At 33.3% G+C, this 23043-nt stretch overlaps 1 protein-coding gene across 1 annotated transcript in view; it reads right to left on the bottom strand.

The window, feature by feature from the left end:
• Window positions 1-23043, bottom strand: part of LOC133635579 (protachykinin-like) — a 33195-nt gene that overhangs the window by 8225 nt on the left and 1927 nt on the right. Inside the window, exons 2-3 of the mRNA XM_062028797.1 lie at window positions 12144-12246; window positions 1957-1980 (exon numbers count right to left, since the gene is read on the bottom strand). Of these exons, the coding sequence (XP_061884781.1) occupies window positions 1957-1980; window positions 12144-12246 (127 nt within the window). The remainder of the gene's footprint in view (window positions 1-1956; window positions 1981-12143; window positions 12247-23043) is intronic.

Here is a 23043-nt window from a genome sequence, read left to right as displayed (position 1 = left end):
ACGTATTATTGACCTGATCAATGACGTATTACTGACCTGATCAATGACGTATTATTGACCTGATCAATGACGTATTATTGACCTGATCAATGACGTATTATTGACCTGATCAATGACGTTTTATTGACCTGATCAATGACGTATTATTGACCTGATCAATGACGTATTATTGACCTGATCAATGACGTATTATTGACCTGATCAATGATGTATTATTGACCTGATCAATGACGTATTATTGACCTGATCAATGACGTATTATTGACCTGATCAATGACGTATTACTGACCTGATCAATGACGTATTATTGACCTTATCAATGACGTATTATTGACCTGATCAATGACGTATTATTGACCTGATCAATGACGTTTTATTGACCTGATCAATGACGTATTATTGACCTGATCAATGACGTATTATTGACCTGATCAATGACGTATTATTGACCTGATCAATGATGTATTATTGACCTGATCAATGACGTATTATTGACCTGATCAATGACGTGTTATTGACCTGATCAATGACGTGTTATTGACCTGATCAATGACGTATTATTGACCTGATCAATGACGTATTGTTGACCTGATCAATGACGTATTATTGACCTGATCAATGACGTGTTATTGACCTGATCAATGACGTGTTATTGACCTGATCAATGACGTATTATTGACCTGATCAATGACGTGTTATTGACCTGATCAATGACGTATTATTGACCTGATCAATGACGTATTATTGACCTGATCAATGACGTATTATTGACCTGATCAATGACGTATTATTGACCTGATCAATGACGTATTATTGACCTGATCAATGATGTATTATTGACCTGATCAATGACGTGTTATTGACCTGATCAATGACGTATTATTGACCTGATCAATGACGTATTATTGACCTGATCAATGACGTATTATTGACCTGATCAATGATGTATTATTGACCTGATCAATGACGTGTTATTGACCTGATCAATGACGTATTATTGACCTGATCAATGATGTATTATTGACCTGATCAATGACGTATTATTGACCTGATCAATGACGTATTATTGACCTGATCAATGACATATTATTGACCTGATCAATGACGTGTTATTGACCTGATCAATGATAGATTATTGACTTGATCAATGACGTATTATTGACCTGATCAATGACGTATTATTGACCTGATCAATGACGTATTACTGACCTGATCAATGACGTATTATTGACCTGATCAATGAAGTATTATTGACCTGATCAATGACGTGTTATTGACCTGATCAATGACGTATTATTGACCTGATCAATGACGTATTATTGACCTGATCAATGACATATTATTGACCTGATCAATGACGTGTTATTGACCTGATCAATGATAGATTATTGACTTGATCAATGACGTATTATTGACCTGATCAATGACGTATTATTGACCTGATCAATGATGTATTATTGACCTGATCAATGACGTGTTATTGACCTGATCAAAGACGTATTATTGACCTGATCAATGACGTATTACTGACCTGATCAATGACGTATTATTGACCTGTTCAATGACGTATTATTGACCTGATCAATGACGTATTATTGACCTGATCAATGACGTATTATTGACCTGATCAATGACGTATTATTGACCTGATCAATGACGTATTACTGACCTGATCAATGACGTATTATTGATCTGTTCAATGATGTATTATTGACCTGATCAATGACGTATTATTGACCTGATCAATGACGTATTACTGACCTGATCAATGACGTATTATTGACCTGTTCAATGATGTATTATTGCCCTGATCAATGACGTATTATTGACCTGATCAATGACGTGTTATTGACCTGGTCATTAATCACATTTGATTTGATTTTTTACAAAAAAAATTAAATATTAAAAGAATAAAATGTAAATGAAATAATTCAGTGAGGGAATCGAGTCACTTACTTTTGTGGGGAATCTGTGCAGCCACTGTGGGAGGAGAGTAATAGTTGTGTTATTGTTGTTGAACTGATGACAGTTATGAAGTGTGTTACACATGGAGCGTTTGGGAGGAGAGTAATAGTTGTGTTATTGTTGAAATGATGAGTTATAAAGTATATTACCCATGGAGCGTTTGGGAGGAGAGTAATAGTTGTGTTATTGTTGAAATGATGACTTATAAAGTATGTTACCCATGGAGCGTTTGGGAGGAGAGTAATAGTTGTGTTATTGTTGAAATGATGAGTTATAAAGTATGTTACCCATGGAGCGTTTGGGAGGAGAGTAATAGTTGTGTTATTGTTGAAATGATGAGTTATAAAGTATGTTACCCATGGAGCGTTTGGGAGGAGAGTAATAGTTGTGTTATTGTTGAAATGATGAGTTATAAAGTATATTACCCATGGAGCGTTTGGGAGGAGAGTAATAGTTGTGTTATTGTTGAAATGATGAGTTATAAAGTACGTTACCCATGGAGCGTTTGGGAGGAGAGTAATAGTTGTGTTATTGTTGAAATGATGAGAGTTATAAAGTACATTACCCATGGAGCGTTTGGGAGGAGAGTAATAGTTGTGTTATTGTTGAAATGATGAGTTATAAAGTATATTACCCATGGAGCGTTTGGGAGGAGAGTAATAGTTGTGTTATTGTTGAAATGATGAGTTATAAAGTATGTTACCCATGGAGCGTTTGGGAGGAGAGTAATAGTTGTGTTATTGTTGAAATGATGAGTTATAAAGTATGTTACCCATGGAGCGTTTGGGAGGAGAGTAATAGTTGTGTTATTGTTGAAATGATGAGTTATAAAGTATATTACCCATGGAGCGTTTGGGAGGAGAGTAATAGTTGTGTTATTGTTGAAATGATGAGTTATAAAGTACGTTACCCATGGAGCGTTTGGGAGGAGAGTAATAGTTGTGTTATTGTTGAAATGATGAGAGTTATAAAGTACATTACCCATGGAGCGTTTGGGAGGAGAGTAATAGTTGTGTTATTGTTGAAATGATGAGTTATAAAGTATATTACCCATGGAGCGTTTGGGAGGAGAGTAATAGTTGTGTTATTGTTGAAATGATGAGTTACAAAGTATATTACCCATGGAGCGTTTGGGAGGAGAGTAATAGTTGTGTTATTGTTGAAATGATGAGTTATAAAGTATATTACCCATGGAGCGTTTGGGAGGAGAGTAATAGTTGTGTTATTGTTGAAATGATGAGTTATAAAGTATGTTACCCATGGAGCGTTTGGGAGGGGAGTAATAGTTGTGTTATTGTTGAAATGATGAGTTATAAAGTATATTACCCATGGAGCGTTTGGGAGGAGAGTAATAGTTGTGTTATTGTTGAAATGATGAGGTATAAAGTATATTACCCATGGAGCGTTTGGGAGGAGAGTAATAGTTGTGTTATTGTTGAAATGATGAGTTATAAAGTATATTACCCATGGAGCGTTTGGGAGGAGAGTAATAGTTGTGTTATTGTTGAAATGATGAGTTATAAAGTATATTACCCATGGAGCGTTTGGGAGGAGAGTAATAGTTGTGTTATTGTTGAAATGATGAGTTATTAAGTATATTACCCATGGAGCGTTTGGGAGGAGAGTAATAGTTGTGTTATTGTTGAAATGATGAGTTATAAAGTATGTTACCCATGGAGCGTTTGGGAGGAGAGTAATAGTTGTGTTATTGTTGAAATGATGAGTTATAAAGTACGTTACCCATGGAGCGTTTGGGAGGAGAGTAATAGTTGTGTTATTGTTGAAATGATGAGAGTTATAAAGTACATTACCCATGGAGCGTTTGGGAGGAGAGTAATAGTTGTGTTATTGTTGAAATGATGAGTTATAAAGTATGTTACCCATGGAGCGTTTGGGAGGAGAGTAATAGTTGTGTTATTGTTGAAATGATGAGTTATAAAGTATGTTACCCATGGAGCGTTTGGGAGGAGAGTAATAGTTGTGTTATTGTTGAAATGATGAGTTATAAAGTATATTACCCATGGAGCGTTTGGGAGGAGAGTAATAGTTGTGTTATTGTTGAAATGATGAGTTATAAAGTATGTTACCCATGGAGCGTTTGGGAGGAGAGTAATAGTTGTGTTATTGTTGAAATGATGAGTTATAAAGTACGTTACCCATGGAGCGTTTGGGAGGAGAGTAATAGTTGTGTTATTGTTGAAATGATGAGAGTTATAAAGTATATTACCCATGGAGCGTTTGGGAGGAGAGTAATAGTTGTGTTATTGTTGAAATGATGAGTTATAAAGTATGTTGCCCATGGAGCGTTTGGGAGGAGAGTAATAGTTGTGTTATTGTTGAAATGATGAGTTATAAAGTATATTACCCATGGAGCGTTTGGGAGGAGAGTAATAGTTGTGTTATTGTTGAAATGATGAGTTATAAAGTATATTACCCATGGAGCGTTTGGGAGGAGAGTAATAGTTGTGTTATTGTTGAAATGATGAGTTATAAAGTATATTACCCATGGAGCGTTTGGGAGGAGAGTAATAGTTGTGTTATTGTTGAAATGATGAGTTATAAAGTATGTTACCCATGGAGCGTTTGGGAGGAGAGTAATAGTTGTGTTATTGTTGAAATGATGAGTTATAAAGTATATTACCCATGGAGCGTTTGGGAGGAGAGTAATAGTTGTGTTATTGTTGAAATGATGAGTTATAAAGTATGTTACCCATGGAGCGTTTGGGAGGAGAGTAATAGTTGTGTTATTGTTGAAATGATGAGTTATAAAGTATGTTACCCATGGAGCGTTTGGGAGGAGAGTAATAGTTGTGTTATTGTTGAAATGATGAGTTATAAAGTATATTACCCATGGAGCGTTTGGGAGGAGAGTAATAGTTGTGTTATTGTTGAAATGATGAGTTATAAAGTATATTACCCATGGAGCGTTTGGGAGGAGAGTAATAGTTGTGTTATTGTTGAAATGATGAGTTATAAAGTATATTACCCATGGAGCGTTTGGGAGGAGAGTAATAGTTGTGTTATTGTTGAAATGATGAGTTATAAAGTATGTTACCCATGGAGCGTTTGGGAGGAGAGTAATAGTTGTGTTATTGTTGAAATGATGAGTTATAAAGTATGTTACCCATGGAGCGTTTGGGAGGAGAGTAATAGTTGTGTTATTGTTGAAATGATGAGTTATAAAGTATGTTACCCATGGAGCGTTTGGGAGGAGAGTAATAGTTGTGTTATTGTTGAAATGATGAGTTATAAAGTATGTTACCCATGGAGCGTTTGGGAGGAGAGTAATAGTTGTGTTATTGTTGAAATGATGAGTTATAAAGTATGTTACCCATGGAGCGTTTGGGAGGAGAGTAATAGTTGTGTTATTGTTGAAATGATGAGTTATAAAGTATATTACCCATGGAGCGTTTGGGAGGAGAGTAATAGTTGTGTTATTGTTGAAATGATGAGGTATAAAGTATATTACCCATGGAGCGTTTGGGAGGAGAGTAATAGTTGTGTTATTGTTGAAATGATGAGTTATAAAGTATATTACCCATGGAGCGTTTGGGAGGAGAGTAATAGTTGTGTTATTGTTGAAATGATGAGTTATAAAGTATATTACCCATGGAGCGTTTGGGAGGAGAGTAATAGTTGTGTTATTGTTGAAATGATGAGTTATAAAGTATGTTACCCATGGAGCGTTTGGGAGGAGAGTAATAGTTGTGTTATTGTTGAAATGATGAGTTATAAAGTATGTTACCCATGGAGCGTTTGGGAGGAGAGTAATAGTTGTGTTATTGTTGAAATGATGAGTTATAAAGTATGTTACCCATGGAGCGTTTGGGAGGAGAGTAATAGTTGTGTTATTGTTGAAATGATGAGTTATAAAGTATATTACCCATGGAGCGTTTGGGAGGAGAGTAATAGTTGTGTTATTGTTGAAATGATGAGTTATAAAGTACGTTACCCATGGAGCGTTTGGGAGGAGAGTAATAGTTGTGTTATTGTTGAAATGATGAGAGTTATAAAGTACATTACCCATGGAGCGTTTGGGAGGAGAGTAATAGTTGTGTTATTGTTGAAATGATGAGTTATAAAGTATATTACCCATGGAGCGTTTGGGAGGAGAGTAATAGTTGTGTTATTGTTGAAATGATGAGTTATAAAGTATGTTACCCATGGAGCGTTTGGGAGGAGAGTAATAGTTGTGTTATTGTTGAAATGATGAGTTATAAAGTATGTTACCCATGGAGCGTTTGGGAGGAGAGTAATAGTTGTGTTATTGTTGAAATGATGAGTTATAAAGTATATTACCCATGGAGCGTTTGGGAGGAGAGTAATAGTTGTGTTATTGTTGAAATGATGAGTTATAAAGTACGTTACCCATGGAGCGTTTGGGAGGAGAGTAATAGTTGTGTTATTGTTGAAATGATGAGAGTTATAAAGTACATTACCCATGGAGCGTTTGGGAGGAGAGTAATAGTTGTGTTATTGTTGAAATGATGAGTTATAAAGTATATTACCCATGGAGCGTTTGGGAGGAGAGTAATAGTTGTGTTATTGTTGAAATGATGAGTTACAAAGTATATTACCCATGGAGCGTTTGGGAGGAGAGTAATAGTTGTGTTATTGTTGAAATGATGAGTTATAAAGTATATTACCCATGGAGCGTTTGGGAGGAGAGTAATAGTTGTGTTATTGTTGAAATGATGAGTTATAAAGTATGTTACCCATGGAGCGTTTGGGAGGGGAGTAATAGTTGTGTTATTGTTGAAATGATGAGTTATAAAGTATATTACCCATGGAGCGTTTGGGAGGAGAGTAATAGTTGTGTTATTGTTGAAATGATGAGGTATAAAGTATATTACCCATGGAGCGTTTGGGAGGAGAGTAATAGTTGTGTTATTGTTGAAATGATGAGTTATAAAGTATATTACCCATGGAGCGTTTGGGAGGAGAGTAATAGTTGTGTTATTGTTGAAATGATGAGTTATAAAGTATATTACCCATGGAGCGTTTGGGAGGAGAGTAATAGTTGTGTTATTGTTGAAATGATGAGTTATAAAGTATGTTACCCATGGAGCGTTTGGGAGGAGAGTAATAGTTGTGTTATTGTTGAAATGATGAGTTATAAAGTATGTTACCCATGGAGCGTTTGGGAGGAGAGTAATAGTTGTGTTATTGTTGAAATGATGAGTTATAAAGTATGTTACCCATGGAGCGTTTGGGAGGAGAGTAATAGTTGTGTTATTGTTGAAATGATGAGTTATAAAGTATGTTACCCATGGAGCGTTTGGGAGGAGAGTAATAGTTGTGTTATTGTTGAAATGATGAGTTATAAAGTATGTTACCCATGGAGCGTTTGGGAGGAGAGTAATAGTTGTGTTATTGTTGAAATGATGAGTTATAAAGTATATTACCCATGGAGCGTTTGGGAGGAGAGTAATAGTTGTGTTATTGTTGAAATGATGAGGTATAAAGTATATTACCCATGGAGCGTTTGGGAGGAGAGTAATAGTTGTGTTATTGTTGAAATGATGAGTTATAAAGTATATTACCCATGGAGCGTTTGGGAGGAGAGTAATAGTTGTGTTATTGTTGAAATGATGAGTTACAAAGTATATTACCCATGGAGCGTTTGGGAGGAGAGTAATAGTTGTGTTATTGTTGAAATGATGAGTTATAAAGTATGTTACCCATGGAGCGTTTGGGAGGAGAGTAATAGTTGTGTTATTGTTGAAATGATGAGTTATAAAGTATGTTACCCATGGAGCGTTTGGGAGGAGAGTAATAGTTGTGTTATTGTTGAAATGATGAGTTATAAAGTATATTACCCATGGAGCGTTTGGGAGGAGAGTAATAGTTGTGTTATTGTTGAAATGATGAGGTATAAAGTATATTACCCATGGAGCGTTTGGGAGGAGAGTAATAGTTGTGTTATTGTTGAAATGATGAGTTATAAAGTATATTACCCATGGAGCGTTTGGGAGGAGAGTAATAGTTGTGTTATTGTTGAAATGATGAGTTATAAAGTATATTACCCATGGAGCGTTTGGGAGGAGAGTAATAGTTGTGTTATTGTTGAAATGATGAGTTATAAAGTATATTACCCATGGAGCGTTTGGGAGGAGAGTAATAGTTGTGTTATTGTTGAAATGATGAGTTATAAAGTATGTTACCCATGGAGCGTTTGGGAGGAGAGTAATAGTTGTGTTATTGTTGAAATGATGAGTTATAAAGTACGTTACCCATGGAGCGTTTGGGAGGAGAGTAATAGTTGTGTTATTGTTGAAATGATGAGAGTTATAAAGTATATTACCCATGGAGCGTTTGGGAGGAGAGTAATAGTTGTGTTATTGTTGAAATGATGAGTTATAAAGTATGTTACCCATGGAGCGTTTGGGAGGAGAGTAATAGTTGTGTTATTGTTGAAATGATGAGTTATAAAGTACGTTACCCATGGAGCGTTTGGGAGGAGAGTAATAGTTGTGTTATTGTTGAAATGATGAGTTATAAAGTATATTACCCATGGAGCGTTTGGGAGGAGAGTAATAGTTGTGTTATTGTTGAAATGATGAGTTATAAAGTACGTTACCCATGGAGCGTTTGGGAGGAGAGTAATAGTTGTGTTATTGTTGAAATGATGAGAGTTATAAAGTATATTACCCATGGAGCGTTTGGGAGGAGAGTAATAGTTGTGTTATTGTTGAAATGATGAGTTATAAAGTATGTTACCCATGGAGCGTTTGGGAGGAGAGTAATAGTTGTGTTATTGTTGAAATGATGAGTTATAAAGTATGTTACCCATGGAGCGTTTGGGAGGAGAGTAATAGTTGTGTTATTGTTGAAATGATGAGTTATAAAGTACATTACCCATGGAGCGTTTGGGAGGAGAGTAATAGTTGTGTTATTGTTGAAATGATGAGTTATAAAGTATATTACCCATGGAGCGTTTGGGAGGAGAGTAATAGTTGTGTTATTGTTGAAATGATTAGTTATAAAGTACGTTACCTATGGAGCGTTTGGGAGGAGAGTAATAGTTGTGTTATTGTTGAAATGATGAGTTATAAAGTATGTTACCCATGGAGCGTTTGGGAGGAGAGTAATAGTTGTGTTATTGTTGAAATGATGAGTTATAAAGTATGTTACCCATGGAGCGTTTGGGAGGAGAGTAATAGTTGTGTTATTGTTGAAATGATGAGTTATAAAGTATATTACCCATGGAGCGTTTGGGAGGAGAGTAATAGTTGTGTTATTGTTGAAATGATGAGGTATAAAGTATATTACCCATGGAGCGTTTGGGAGGAGAGTAATAGTTGTGTTATTGTTGAAATGATGAGTTATAAAGTATATTACCCATGGAGCGTTTGGGAGGAGAGTAATAGTTGTGTTATTGTTGAAATGATGAGTTACAAAGTATATTACCCATGGAGCGTTTGGGAGGAGAGTAATAGTTGTGTTATTGTTGAAATGATGAGTTATAAAGTATGTTACCCATGGAGCGTTTGGGAGGAGAGTAATAGTTGTGTTATTGTTGAAATGATGAGTTATAAAGTATGTTACCCATGGAGCGTTTGGGAGGAGAGTAATAGTTGTGTTATTGTTGAAATGATGAGTTATAAAGTATATTACCCATGGAGCGTTTGGGAGGAGAGTAATAGTTGTGTTATTGTTGAAATGATGAGGTATAAAGTATATTACCCATGGAGCGTTTGGGAGGAGAGTAACAGTTGTGTTATTGTTGAAATGATGAGTTATAAAGTATATTACCCATGGAGCGTTTGGGAGGAGAGTAATAGTTGTGTTATTGTTGAAATGATGAGTTATAAAGTATATTACCCATGGAGCGTTTGGGAGGAGAGTAATAGTTGTGTTATTGTTGAAATGATGAGTTATAAAGTATATTACCCATGGAGCGTTTGGGAGGAGAGTAATAGTTGTGTTATTGTTGAAATGATGAGTTATAAAGTATGTTACCCATGGAGCGTTTGGGAGGAGAGTAATAGTTGTGTTATTGTTGAAATGATGAGTTATAAAGTACGTTACCCATGGAGCGTTTGGGAGGAGAGTAATAGTTGTGTTATTGTTGAAATGATGAGAGTTATAAAGTATATTACCCATGGAGCGTTTGGGAGGAGAGTAATAGTTGTGTTATTGTTGAAATGATGAGTTATAAAGTATGTTACCCATGGAGCGTTTGGGAGGAGAGTAATAGTTGTGTTATTGTTGAAATGATGAGTTATAAAGTATATTACCCATGGAGCGTTTGGGAGGAGAGTAATAGTTGTGTTATTGTTGAAATGATGAGTTATAAAGTACGTTACCCATGGAGCGTTTGGGAGGAGAGTAATAGTTGTGTTATTGTTGAAATGATGAGAGTTATAAAGTATATTACCCATGGAGCGTTTGGGAGGAGAGTAATAGTTGTGTTATTGTTGAAATGATGAGTTATAAAGTATGTTACCCATGGAGCGTTTGGGAGGAGAGTAATAGTTGTGTTATTGTTGAAATGATGAGTTATAAAGTATGTTACCCATGGAGCGTTTGGGAGGAGAGTAATAGTTGTGTTATTGTTGAAATGATGAGTTATAAAGTACATTACCCATGGAGCGTTTGGGAGGAGAGTAATAGTTGTGTTATTGTTGAAATGATGAGTTATAAAGTATATTACCCATGGAGCGTTTGGGAGGAGAGTAATAGTTGTGTTATTGTTGAAATGATTAGTTATAAAGTACGTTACCTATGGAGCGTTTGGGAGGAGAGTAATAGTTGTGTTATTGTTGAAATGATGAGTTATAAAGTATGTTACCCATGGAGCGTTTGGGAGGAGAGTAATAGTTGTGTTATTGTTGAAATGATGAGTTATAAAGTATGTTACCCATGGAGCGTTTGGGAGGAGAGTAATAGTTGTGTTATTGTTGAAATGATGAGTTATAAAGTATATTACCCATGGAGCGTTTGGGAGGAGAGTAATAGTTGTGTTATTGTTGAAATGATGAGGTATAAAGTATATTACCCATGGAGCGTTTGGGAGGAGAGTAACAGTTGTGTTATTGTTGAAATGATGAGTTATAAAGTATATTACCCATGGAGCGTTTGGGAGGAGAGTAATAGTTGTGTTATTGTTGAAATGATGAGTTATAAAGTATATTACCCATGGAGCGTTTGGGAGGAGAGTAATAGTTGTGTTATTGTTGAAATGATGAGTTATAAAGTATATTACCCATGGAGCGTTTGGGAGGAGAGTAATAGTTGTGTTATTGTTGAAATGATGAGTTATAAAGTATGTTACCCATGGAGCGTTTGGGAGGAGAGTAATAGTTGTGTTATTGTTGAAATGATGAGTTATAAAGTACGTTACCCATGGAGCGTTTGGGAGGAGAGTAATAGTTGTGTTATTGTTGAAATGATGAGAGTTATAAAGTATATTACCCATGGAGCGTTTGGGAGGAGAGTAATAGTTGTGTTATTGTTGAAATGATGAGTTATAAAGTATGTTACCCATGGAGCGTTTGGGAGGAGAGTAATAGTTGTGTTATTGTTGAAATGATGAGTTATAAAGTATATTACCCATGGAGCGTTTGGGAGGAGAGTAATAGTTGTGTTATTGTTGAAATGATGAGTTATAAAGTACGTTACCCATGGAGCGTTTGGGAGGAGAGTAATAGTTGTGTTATTGTTGAAATGATGAGAGTTATAAAGTATATTACCCATGGAGCGTTTGGGAGGAGAGTAATAGTTGTGTTATTGTTGAAATGATGAGTTATAAAGTATGTTACCCATGGAGCGTTTGGGAGGAGAGTAATAGTTGTGTTATTGTTGAAATGATGAGTTATAAAGTATGTTACCCATGGAGCGTTTGGGAGGAGAGTAATAGTTGTGTTATTGTTGAAATGATGAGTTATAAAGTACATTACCCATGGAGCGTTTGGGAGGAGAGTAATAGTTGTGTTATTGTTGAAATGATGAGTTATAAAGTATATTACCCATGGAGCGTTTGGGAGGAGAGTAATAGTTGTGTTATTGTTGAAATGATTAGTTATAAAGTACGTTACCTATGGAGCGTTTGGGAGGAGAGTAATAGTTGTGTTATTGTTGAAATGATGAGTTATAAAGTATGTTACCCATGGAGCGTTTGGGAGGAGAGTAATAGTTGTGTTATTGTTGAAATTATGAGTTATAAAGTATATTACCCATGGAGCGTTTGCCCATCAGGCCAACAAACTGATGCGGTCGCGGCTTTCTGGTCATCCTCAGAAGGATCTCCCTGAAGGGGTCTCTGGAGGACCAGCCGTGCTGTTGGATGAAGACCACATTGTTGCATGAAGAGGGAGGAGAGTAATATATGAACAGAGTTGGTGTAATATTGCATGTAATTGAGCACATTTTACTCCTCGTAAATATTACTGTACATGTAATATATGAACAGAGTCGGTGTAATATTGCATGTAATTGAGCACATTTTACATATTAATATTACTGTACATGTAATATATGAACAGAGTTGGTGAAATATTGCATGTAATTTAAAAAACACATTTTACTCCTCGTAAATATTACTGTACATGTAATATATGAACAGAGTTGGTGTAATATTGCATGTAATTGAGCACATTTTACATATAAATATTACTGTACATGTAATATATGAACAGAGTTGGTGTAATATTGCATGTAATTGAGCACATTTTACATATTAATATTACTGTACATGTAATATATGAACAGAGTTGGTGAAATATTGCATGTAATTTAAAAAACACATTTTACTCCTCGTAAATATTACTGTACATGTAATATATGAACAGAGTTGGTGTAATATTGCATGTAATTGAGCACATTTTACATATAAATATTACTGTACATGTAATATATGAACAGAGTTGATGTAATATTGCATGTAATTGAGCACATTTTACTTCTCGTAAATATGACTGTACATGTAAAATATGAACATAGTTGGTGTAATATTGCATGTAATTGAGCACATTTTACGTCACGTAAATATTACTGTACATGTAATATATGAACAGAATTGGTGTAATATTGCATGTAATTGAGCACATTTTACTTCTTGTAAATATTACTGTACATGTAATATATGAACAGAGTTGGTGTAATATTGCATGTAATTGAGCACATTTTACTCCTCGTAAATATTACTGTACATGTAATATATGAACAGAATTGGTGTAATATTGCATGTAATTGAGCACATTTTACATATAAATATTACTGTACATGTAATATATGAACAGAGTTGGTGTAATATTGCATGTAATTGAGCACATTTTATTCCTCGTAAATATTACTGTACATGTAATATATGAACAGAATTGGTGTAATATTGCATGTAATTGAGCACATTTTACATATAAATATTACTGTACATGTAATATATGAACAGAGTTGGTGTAATATTGCATGTAATTGAGCACATTTTACTCCTCGTAAATATTACTGTACATGTAATATATGAACAGAGTTGGTGTAATATTGCATAGAATTGAGCACATTTTACTCCTCGTAAATATTACTGTACATGTAATATATGAACAGAGTTGGTGTAATATTGCATAGAATTGAGCACATTTTACATATAAATATTACTGTACATGTAATATATGAACAGAGTTGGTGTAATATTGCATGTACTTGAGCACATTTTACTCCTCGTAAATATTACTGTACATGTAATATATGAACAGAATTGGTGTAATATTGCATGTAATTGAGCACATTTTACTTATTGTAAATATTACTGTACATGTAATATATGAACAGAATTGGTGTAATATTGCATGTAATTGAGCACATTTTACTTCTTGTAAATATTACTGTACATGTAATATATGAACAGATTTGGTGTAATATTGCATGTAATTGAGCACATTTTACTCGTAAATATTACTGTACATGTAATATATGAACAGAGTTGGTGTAATATTGCATGTAATTGAGCACATTTTACTTCTTGTAAATATTACTGTACATGTAATATATGAACAGAATTCATGTAATATTGTATGTACTTGAACACATTTTACTTCTTGTAAATATTACTGTACATGTAATATATGAACAGAGTTGGTGTAAAATTGCATGTAATTGAGCACATTTTACATATAAATATTACTGTACATGTAATATATGAACAGAGTTGATGTAATATTGCATGTAATTGAGCACATTTTACTTCTTGTAAATATTACTGTACATGTAATATAGGAACAGAGTTGGTGTAATATTGCATATAATTGAGCACATTTTACTCCTCGTAAATATTACTGTACATGTAATATATGAACATAATTCATGTAATATTGTATGTACTTGAACACATTTTACTTCTTGTAAATATTACTGTACATGTAATATATGAACATAATTCATGTAATATTGTATGTACTTGAACACATTTTACTTCTTGTAAATATTACTGTACATGTAATATATGAACAGTCGGTGTAATATTGCATGTAATTGAGCACATTTTAATTATCATAAATATTACTGTACATGTAATATATGAACAGAGTTGGTGTAATATTGCATGTAATTGAGCACATTTTACATATAAATATTACTGTACATGTAATATATGAACAGAGTTGGTGTAATATTGCATGTAATTGAGCACATTTTACTCCTCGTAAATATTACTGTACATGTAATATATGAACAGAGTTGATGTAATATTGCATGTAATTGAGCACATTTTACATATAAATATTACTGTACATGTAATATATGAACAGAGTTGATGTAATATTGCATGTAATTGAGCACATTTTACATATAAATATTACTGTACATGTAATATATGAACAGAGTTGGTGTAATATTGCATGTAATTGAGCACATTTTACATATAAATATTACTGTACATGTAATATATGAACAGAGTTGATGTAATATTGCATGTAATTGAGCACATTTTACATATAAATATTACTGTACATGTAAAATATGAACAGAGTCGGTGTAATAATGCATGTAATTGAGCACATTTTACTTCTCGTAAATATTACTGTACATGTAATATATGAACAGAGTTGATGTAATATTGCATGTAATTGAGCACATTTTACTTCTCGTAAATATGACTGTACATGTAATATAGGAACAGAGTTGATGTAATATTGCATGTAATTGAGCACATTTTACTTCTCGTAAATATGACTGTACATGTAATATATGAACAGAGTCGGTGTAATAATGCATGTAATTGAGCACATTTTACTTCTAGTAAATATTACTGTACATGTAATATATGAACAGAATTGGTGTAGTATTGCATGTAATTGAGCACATTTTACATATAAATATTACTGTACATGTAATATATGAACAGAGTCGGTGTAATATTGCATGTACTTGAGCACATTTTACTTCTATAATTGAGTATTTGTACATCCCACATGTCCAAAGAGGAGTAGGAAGAAGCAGAGCTTATTCCATCCTGCTCCTTTTCCCCTTTTTCAAACATTGTGTGGTCAAAGTGGTTGAATATCAATAGTTTCCCAGCATGCATTAGTCTGATAGTCTGCGATATATTGAGGGGGGGAGGAGGGGGACACTGATTTATTGTTGGCTAATTCATTTGCAGATGGCTTGAGTGCGAGTGCGTCTTTAGCTGCAGCTTGGCGGCGTTCCAGCTGACAAAGTCAAACGTGACCTTCATGTCAAAATATGCAGTATTCAGTACTACTTCAAGTACTACATCAACATTGACAAATATGCAGTATTAGAAGACTTCTATTCAGTACTACCATCATGTACTACATCAACATTGACAAATATGCAGTATTAGAAGACTTCTATTCAGTACTACCATCATGTACTACATCAACATTGACAAATATGCAGTATTAGAAGACTTCTATTCAGTACTACCATCATGTACTACATCAACATTGACAAATATGCAGTATTAGAAGACTTCTATTCAGTACTACCATCATGTACTACATCAACATTGACAAATATGCAGTATTAGAAGACTTCTATTCAGTACTACCATCATGTACTACATCAACATTGACAAATATGCAGTATTAGAAGACTTCTATTCAGTACTACCATCATGTACTACATCAACATGGACAAATATGCAGTATTAGAAGACTTCTATTCAGTACTACCATCATGTACTACATCAACATTGACAAATATGCAGTATTAGAAGACTTCTATTCAGTACTACCATCATGTACTACATCAACATTGACAAATATGCAGTATTAGAAGACTTCTATTCAGTACTACCATCATGTACTACATCAACATTGACAAATATGCAGTATTAGAAGACTTCTATTCAGTACTACCATCATGTACTACATCAACATTGACAAATATGCAGTATTAGAAGACTTCTTTGCAGTACTACCAGCATGTACTACATCAACATTGACAAATATGCAGTATTAGAAGACTTCTATTCAGTACTACCATCATGTACTACATCAACATTGACAAATATGCAGTATTAGAAGACTTCTATTCAGTACTACCATCATGTACTACATCAACATTGACAAATATGCAGTATTAGAAGACTTCTAGTCAGTACTACCATCATGTACTACATCAACATTGGAAAATATGCAGTATTAGAAGACTTCTATTCAGTACTACCATCATGTACTACATCAACATTGACAAATATGCAGTATTAGAAGACTTTTATTCAGTACTACCATCATGTACTACATCAACATTGACAAATATGCAGTATTAGAAGACTTCTATTCAGTACTACCATCATGTACTACATCAACATTGACAAATATGCAGTATTAGAAGACTTCTATTCAGTACTACCATCATGTACTACATCAACATTGACAAATATGCAGTATTAGAAGACTTCTTTGCAGTACTACCAGCATGTACTACATCAACATTGACAAATATGCAGTATTAGAAGACTTCTATTCAGTACTACCATCATGTACTACATCAACATTGACAAATATGCAGTATTAGAAGACTTCTATTCAGTACTACCATCATGTACTACATCAACATTGACAAATATGCAGTATTAGAAGACTTCTATTCAGTACTACCATCATGTACTACATCAACATTGACAAATATGCAGTATTAGAAGACTTCTATTCAGTACTACCATCATGTACTACATCAACATTGACAAATATGCAGTATTAGAAGACTTCTATTCAGTACTACCATCATGTACTACATCAACATTGACAAATATGCAGTATTAGAAGACTTCTATTCAGTACTACCATCATGTACTACATCAACATTGACAAATATGCAGTATTAGAAGACTTCTATTCAGTACTACCATCATGTACTACATCAACATTGACAAATATGCAGTATTAGAAGACTTCTATTCAGTACTACCATCATGTACTACATCAACATTGACAAATATGCAGTATTAGAAGACTTCTTTGCAGTACTACCAGCATGTACTACATCAACATTGACAAATATGCAGTATTAGAAGACTTCTATTCAGTACTACCATCATGTACTACATCAACATTGACAAATATGCAGTATTAGAAGACTTCTATTCAGTACTACCATCATGTACTACATCAACATTGGAAAATATGCAGTATTAGAAGAATTCTATTCAGTACTACCATCATGTACTACATCAACATTGGAAAATATGCAGTATTAGAAGACTTCTATTCAGTACTACCATCATGTACTACATCAACATTGGAAAATATGCAGTATTAGAAGACTTCTATTCAGTACTACCATCATGTACTACATCAACATTGACAAATATGCAGTATTAGAAGACTTCTATTCAGTACTACCATCATGTACTACATCAACATTGACAAATATGCAGTATTAGAAGACTTCTAGTCAGTACTACCATCATGTACTACATCAACATTGACAAATATGCAGTATTAGAAGACTTCTATTCAGTACTACCATCATGTACTACATCAACATTGACAAATATGCAGTATTAGAAGACTTCTATTCAGTACTACCATCATGTACTACATCAACATTGACAAATATGCAGTATTAGAAGAATTCTAGTCAGTACTACCATCATGTACTACATCAACATTGACAAATATGCAGTATTAGAAGACTTCTATTCAGTACTACCATCATGTACTACATCAACATTGACAAATATGCAGTATTCGAAGACTTCTAGTCAGTACTACCATCATGTACTACATCAACATTGACAAATATGCAGTATTAGAAGACTTCTATTCAGTACTACCATCATGTACTACATCAACATTGACAAATATGCAGTATTAGAAGACTTCTATTCAGTACTACCATCATGTACTACATCAACATTGACAAATATGCAGTATTAGAAGACTTCTATTCAGTACTACCATCATGTACTACATCAACATTGACAAATATGCAGTATTAGAAGACTTCTATTCAGTACTACCATCATGTACTACATCAACATTGACAAATATGCAGTATTAGAAGACTTCTATTCAGTACTACCATCATGTACTACATCAACATTGGAAAATATGCAGTATTAGAAGACTTCTATTCAGTACTACCATCATGTACTACATCAACATTGACAAATATGCAGTATTAGAAGACTTCTAGTCAGTACTACCATCATGTACTACATCAACATTGACAAATATGCAGTATTAGAAGACTTCTATTCAGTACTACCATCATGTACTACATCAACATTGGAAAATATGCAGTATTAGAAGACTTCTATTCAGTACTACCATCATGTACTACATCAACATTGGAAAATATGCAGTATTAGAAGACTTCTAGTCAGTACTACCATCATGTACTACATCAACATTGGAAAATATGCAGTATTAGAAGACTTCTATTCAGTACTACCATCATGTACTACATCAACATTGACAAATATGCAGTATTAGACGACTCTATTCAGTACTACCATCATGTACTACATCAACATTGGAAAATATGCAGTATTAGAAGACTTCTATTCAGTACTACCATCATGTACTACATCAACATTGACAAATATGCAGTATTAGACGACTTCTATTCAGTACTACCATCATGTACTACATCAACATTGGAAAATATGCAGTATTAGAAGACTTCTATTCAGTACTACCATCATGTACTACATCAACATTGACAAATATGCAGTATTAGAAGACTTCTATTCAGTACTACCATCATGTACTACATCAACATCGACAAATATGCAGTATTAGAAGACTTCTATTCAGTACTACCTTCATGTACTACATCAACATTGACAAATATGCAGTATTATACAGTATTACCATCACGTACTACATACGATTGGAAAATATTCAGTATTATACAGTATTACCATCACGTACTACAGTACTACATACCATTGGACAATATTCAATATTACCATTGCGTACTACAGTACTACATACCATTGGACAATATTCAGTATTACCATTACTTACTACAGTACTATATACCACTGGACAATATTCAGTATTACCATTACTTACTACAGTACTACATACCATTGGACAATATTCAGTATTACCATCACGTACTACAGTACTACATACCACTGGACAATATTCAGTATTACCATTACTTACTACAGTACTACATACCATTGGACAATATTCAGTATTACCATTACTTACTACAGTACTACATACCATTGGACAATATTCAGTATTACCATTACTTACTACAGTACTACATACCATTGGACAATATTCAGTATTACCATTACTTACTACAGTACTACATACCATTGGACAATATTCAGTACTTACCATTACTTACTACAGTACTACATACCATTGGACAATATTCAGTATTACCATTACTTACTACAGTACTACATACCATTGGACAATATTCAATATTACCATTACTTACTAAAGTACTACATACCATTGGACAATAGTCAGTATTACCATTACTTACTACAGTACTACATACCATTGGACAATATTCAGTATTACCATTACTTACTACAGTACTACATACCATTGGACAATATTCAGTATTATCATCACGTACTACAGTACTACATACCATTGGACAATATTCAGTATTACCATTACTTACTACAGTACTACATACCATTGGACAATATTCAGTATTACCATTACTTACTATAGTACTACATACCATTGGACAATATTCAGTATTACCATCACGTACTACAGTACTACATACCATTGGACAATATTCAGTACTTACCATTACTTACTACAGTACTACATACCATTGGACAATATTCAGTATTACCATTACTTACTACAGTACTACATACCATTGGACAATATTCAGTATTACCATTACTTACTACAGTACTACATACCATTGGACAATATTCAGTATTACCATTACGTACTACAGTACTACATACCATGGGACAATATTCAGTATTACCATTACGTACTACAGTACTACATACCATTGGACAATATTCAGTATTACCATTACTCACTACAGTACTACATACCATTGGACAATATTCAGTATTACCATTACTTACTACAGTACTACATACCATTGGACAATATTCAGTATTACCATTACTTACTACAGTACTACATACCATTGGACAATATTCAGTATTACCATTACGTACTACAGTACTACATACCATTGGACAATATTCAGTATTACCATTACTTACTACAGTACTACATACCATTGGACAATATTCAGTATTACCATTACTTACTACAGTACTACATACCATTGGACAATATTCAGTACTTACCATTACTAACTACAGTACTACATACCATTGGAAAATATTCAGTATTACCATTACTTACTACAGTACTACATACCATTGGACAATATTCAGTACTTACCATTACTTACTACAGTACTACATACCATTGGACAATATTCAGTATTACCATTACTTACTACAGTACTACATACCATTGGACAATATTCAGTACTTACCATTACTTACTACAGTACTACATACCATTGGACAATATTCAGTATTACCATTACTTACTACAGTACTACATACCATTGGACAATATTCAGTACTTACCATTACTTACTACAGTACTACATACCATTGGACAATATTCAGTATTAACATTACTTACTACAGTACTACATACCATTGGACAATATTCAGTATTACTATCACATACTACAGTACTACATACCATTGGACAATATTCAGTATTACCATTACTTACTAAAGTACTACATACCATTGGACAATATTCAGTATTACCATTACTTACTACAGTACTACATACCATTGGACAATATTCAGTATTACCATTACTTACTACAGTACTACATACCATTGGACAATATTCAGTATTACCATCACATACTACAGTACTACATACCATTGGACAATATTCAGTATTACCATTACTTACTAAAGTACTACATACCATTGGACAATATTCAGTATTACCATTACTTACTACAGTACTACATACTATTGGACAATATTCAGTATTACCATTACGTACTACAGTACTACATACCATTGGACAATATTCAGTATTACCATTACGTACTACAGTACTACATACCATTGGACAATATTCAGTATTACCATTACTTACTACAGTACTACATACCATTGGACAATATTCAGTATTACCATTACTTACTACAGTACTACATACCATTGGACAATTTTCAGTATTACCATTACTTACTACAGTACTACATACCATTGGACAATATTCAGTATTACCATTACTTACTACAGTACTACATACCATTGGACAATTTTCAGTATTACCATTACTTACTACAGTACTACATACCATTGGACAATATTCAGTATTACCATTACTTACTACAGTATTACATACCATTGGACAATATTCAGTATTACCATTACTTACTACAGTACTACATACCATTGGACAATATTCAGTATTACCACTACTTACTACAGTACTACATACCATGGGACAATATTCAGTACTTACCATTACTTACTACAGTACTACATACCATTGGACAATATTCAGTATTACCATTACTTACTACAGTACTACATACCATTGGACAATATTCAGTATTACCACTACTTACTACAGTACTACATACCATTGGACAATATTCAGTATTACCATTACGTACTACAGTACTACATACCATTGGACAATATTCAGTATTACCATTACTTACTACAGTACTACATACCATTGGACAATATTCAGTATTACCATTACTTACTACAGTACTACATACCATTGGACAATATTCAGTATTACCATTACTTACTACAGTACTACATACCATTGGACAATATTCAGTACTTGTTCTTTCGGACTATATCTTAGTACCTTGTGTGTACTATGTAATATGATTTATGTATTATATCTACACACTACATATTCAGTATATTAAAAATACTATACACTACATCTATGTTATAGACATTATACAGTACATAGATGTACTCTATCATCTATATTACAGATGCACTGTATATAATCTATAATCTATAATCTATAATCAGTTCTTCTATCCAGTTAACTTTTATTTTGCTGCCTTTTTAAGAAAGAACATTACAGTGAAGATATAAAAAGTAGTATGAATACAATTTGAATAGTAGTACCTGAATATGTTTAATGTTTGTCCATAATTATACAGGTACATGAAATACTTATATATGAATACAATGTAGATAATAAAACATATGAATTGTAGTACCTGAATATGCATAGAGGATATAAATATGAATATTAGTAGCTGAATATGCATAGATGATATAAATATGAATATTAGTAGCTGAATATGCGTAGATGATATAAATATGAATATTAGTACCTAAATAGATGATATAAATATGAATATTAGTAGCTGAATATGCATAGATGATATAAATATGAATATTAGTACCTAAATAGATGATATAAATATGAATATTAGTACCTGAATAGATTATGTAAATATGAATATTAGTAGCTGAATATGCATAGATGATATAAATATGAATATTAGTAACTGAATAGATGATATAAATATGAATATTAGTACCTAAATAGATGGTATAAATATGAATATTAGTAGCTGAATAGATGATATTAATATGAATATTAGTACCTAAATAGATGGTATAAATATGAATAT

The sequence above is a fragment of the Entelurus aequoreus genome, linkage group LG20 (genome assembly GCF_033978785.1).
Source record: "Entelurus aequoreus isolate RoL-2023_Sb linkage group LG20, RoL_Eaeq_v1.1, whole genome shotgun sequence".
In the NCBI taxonomy this organism is placed as follows: Eukaryota; Metazoa; Chordata; class Actinopteri; order Syngnathiformes; family Syngnathidae; genus Entelurus; species Entelurus aequoreus.
The sequence above is the reverse complement of the archived record's forward strand: the minus strand, read 5'-3'. Positions and strand labels throughout refer to the sequence as shown.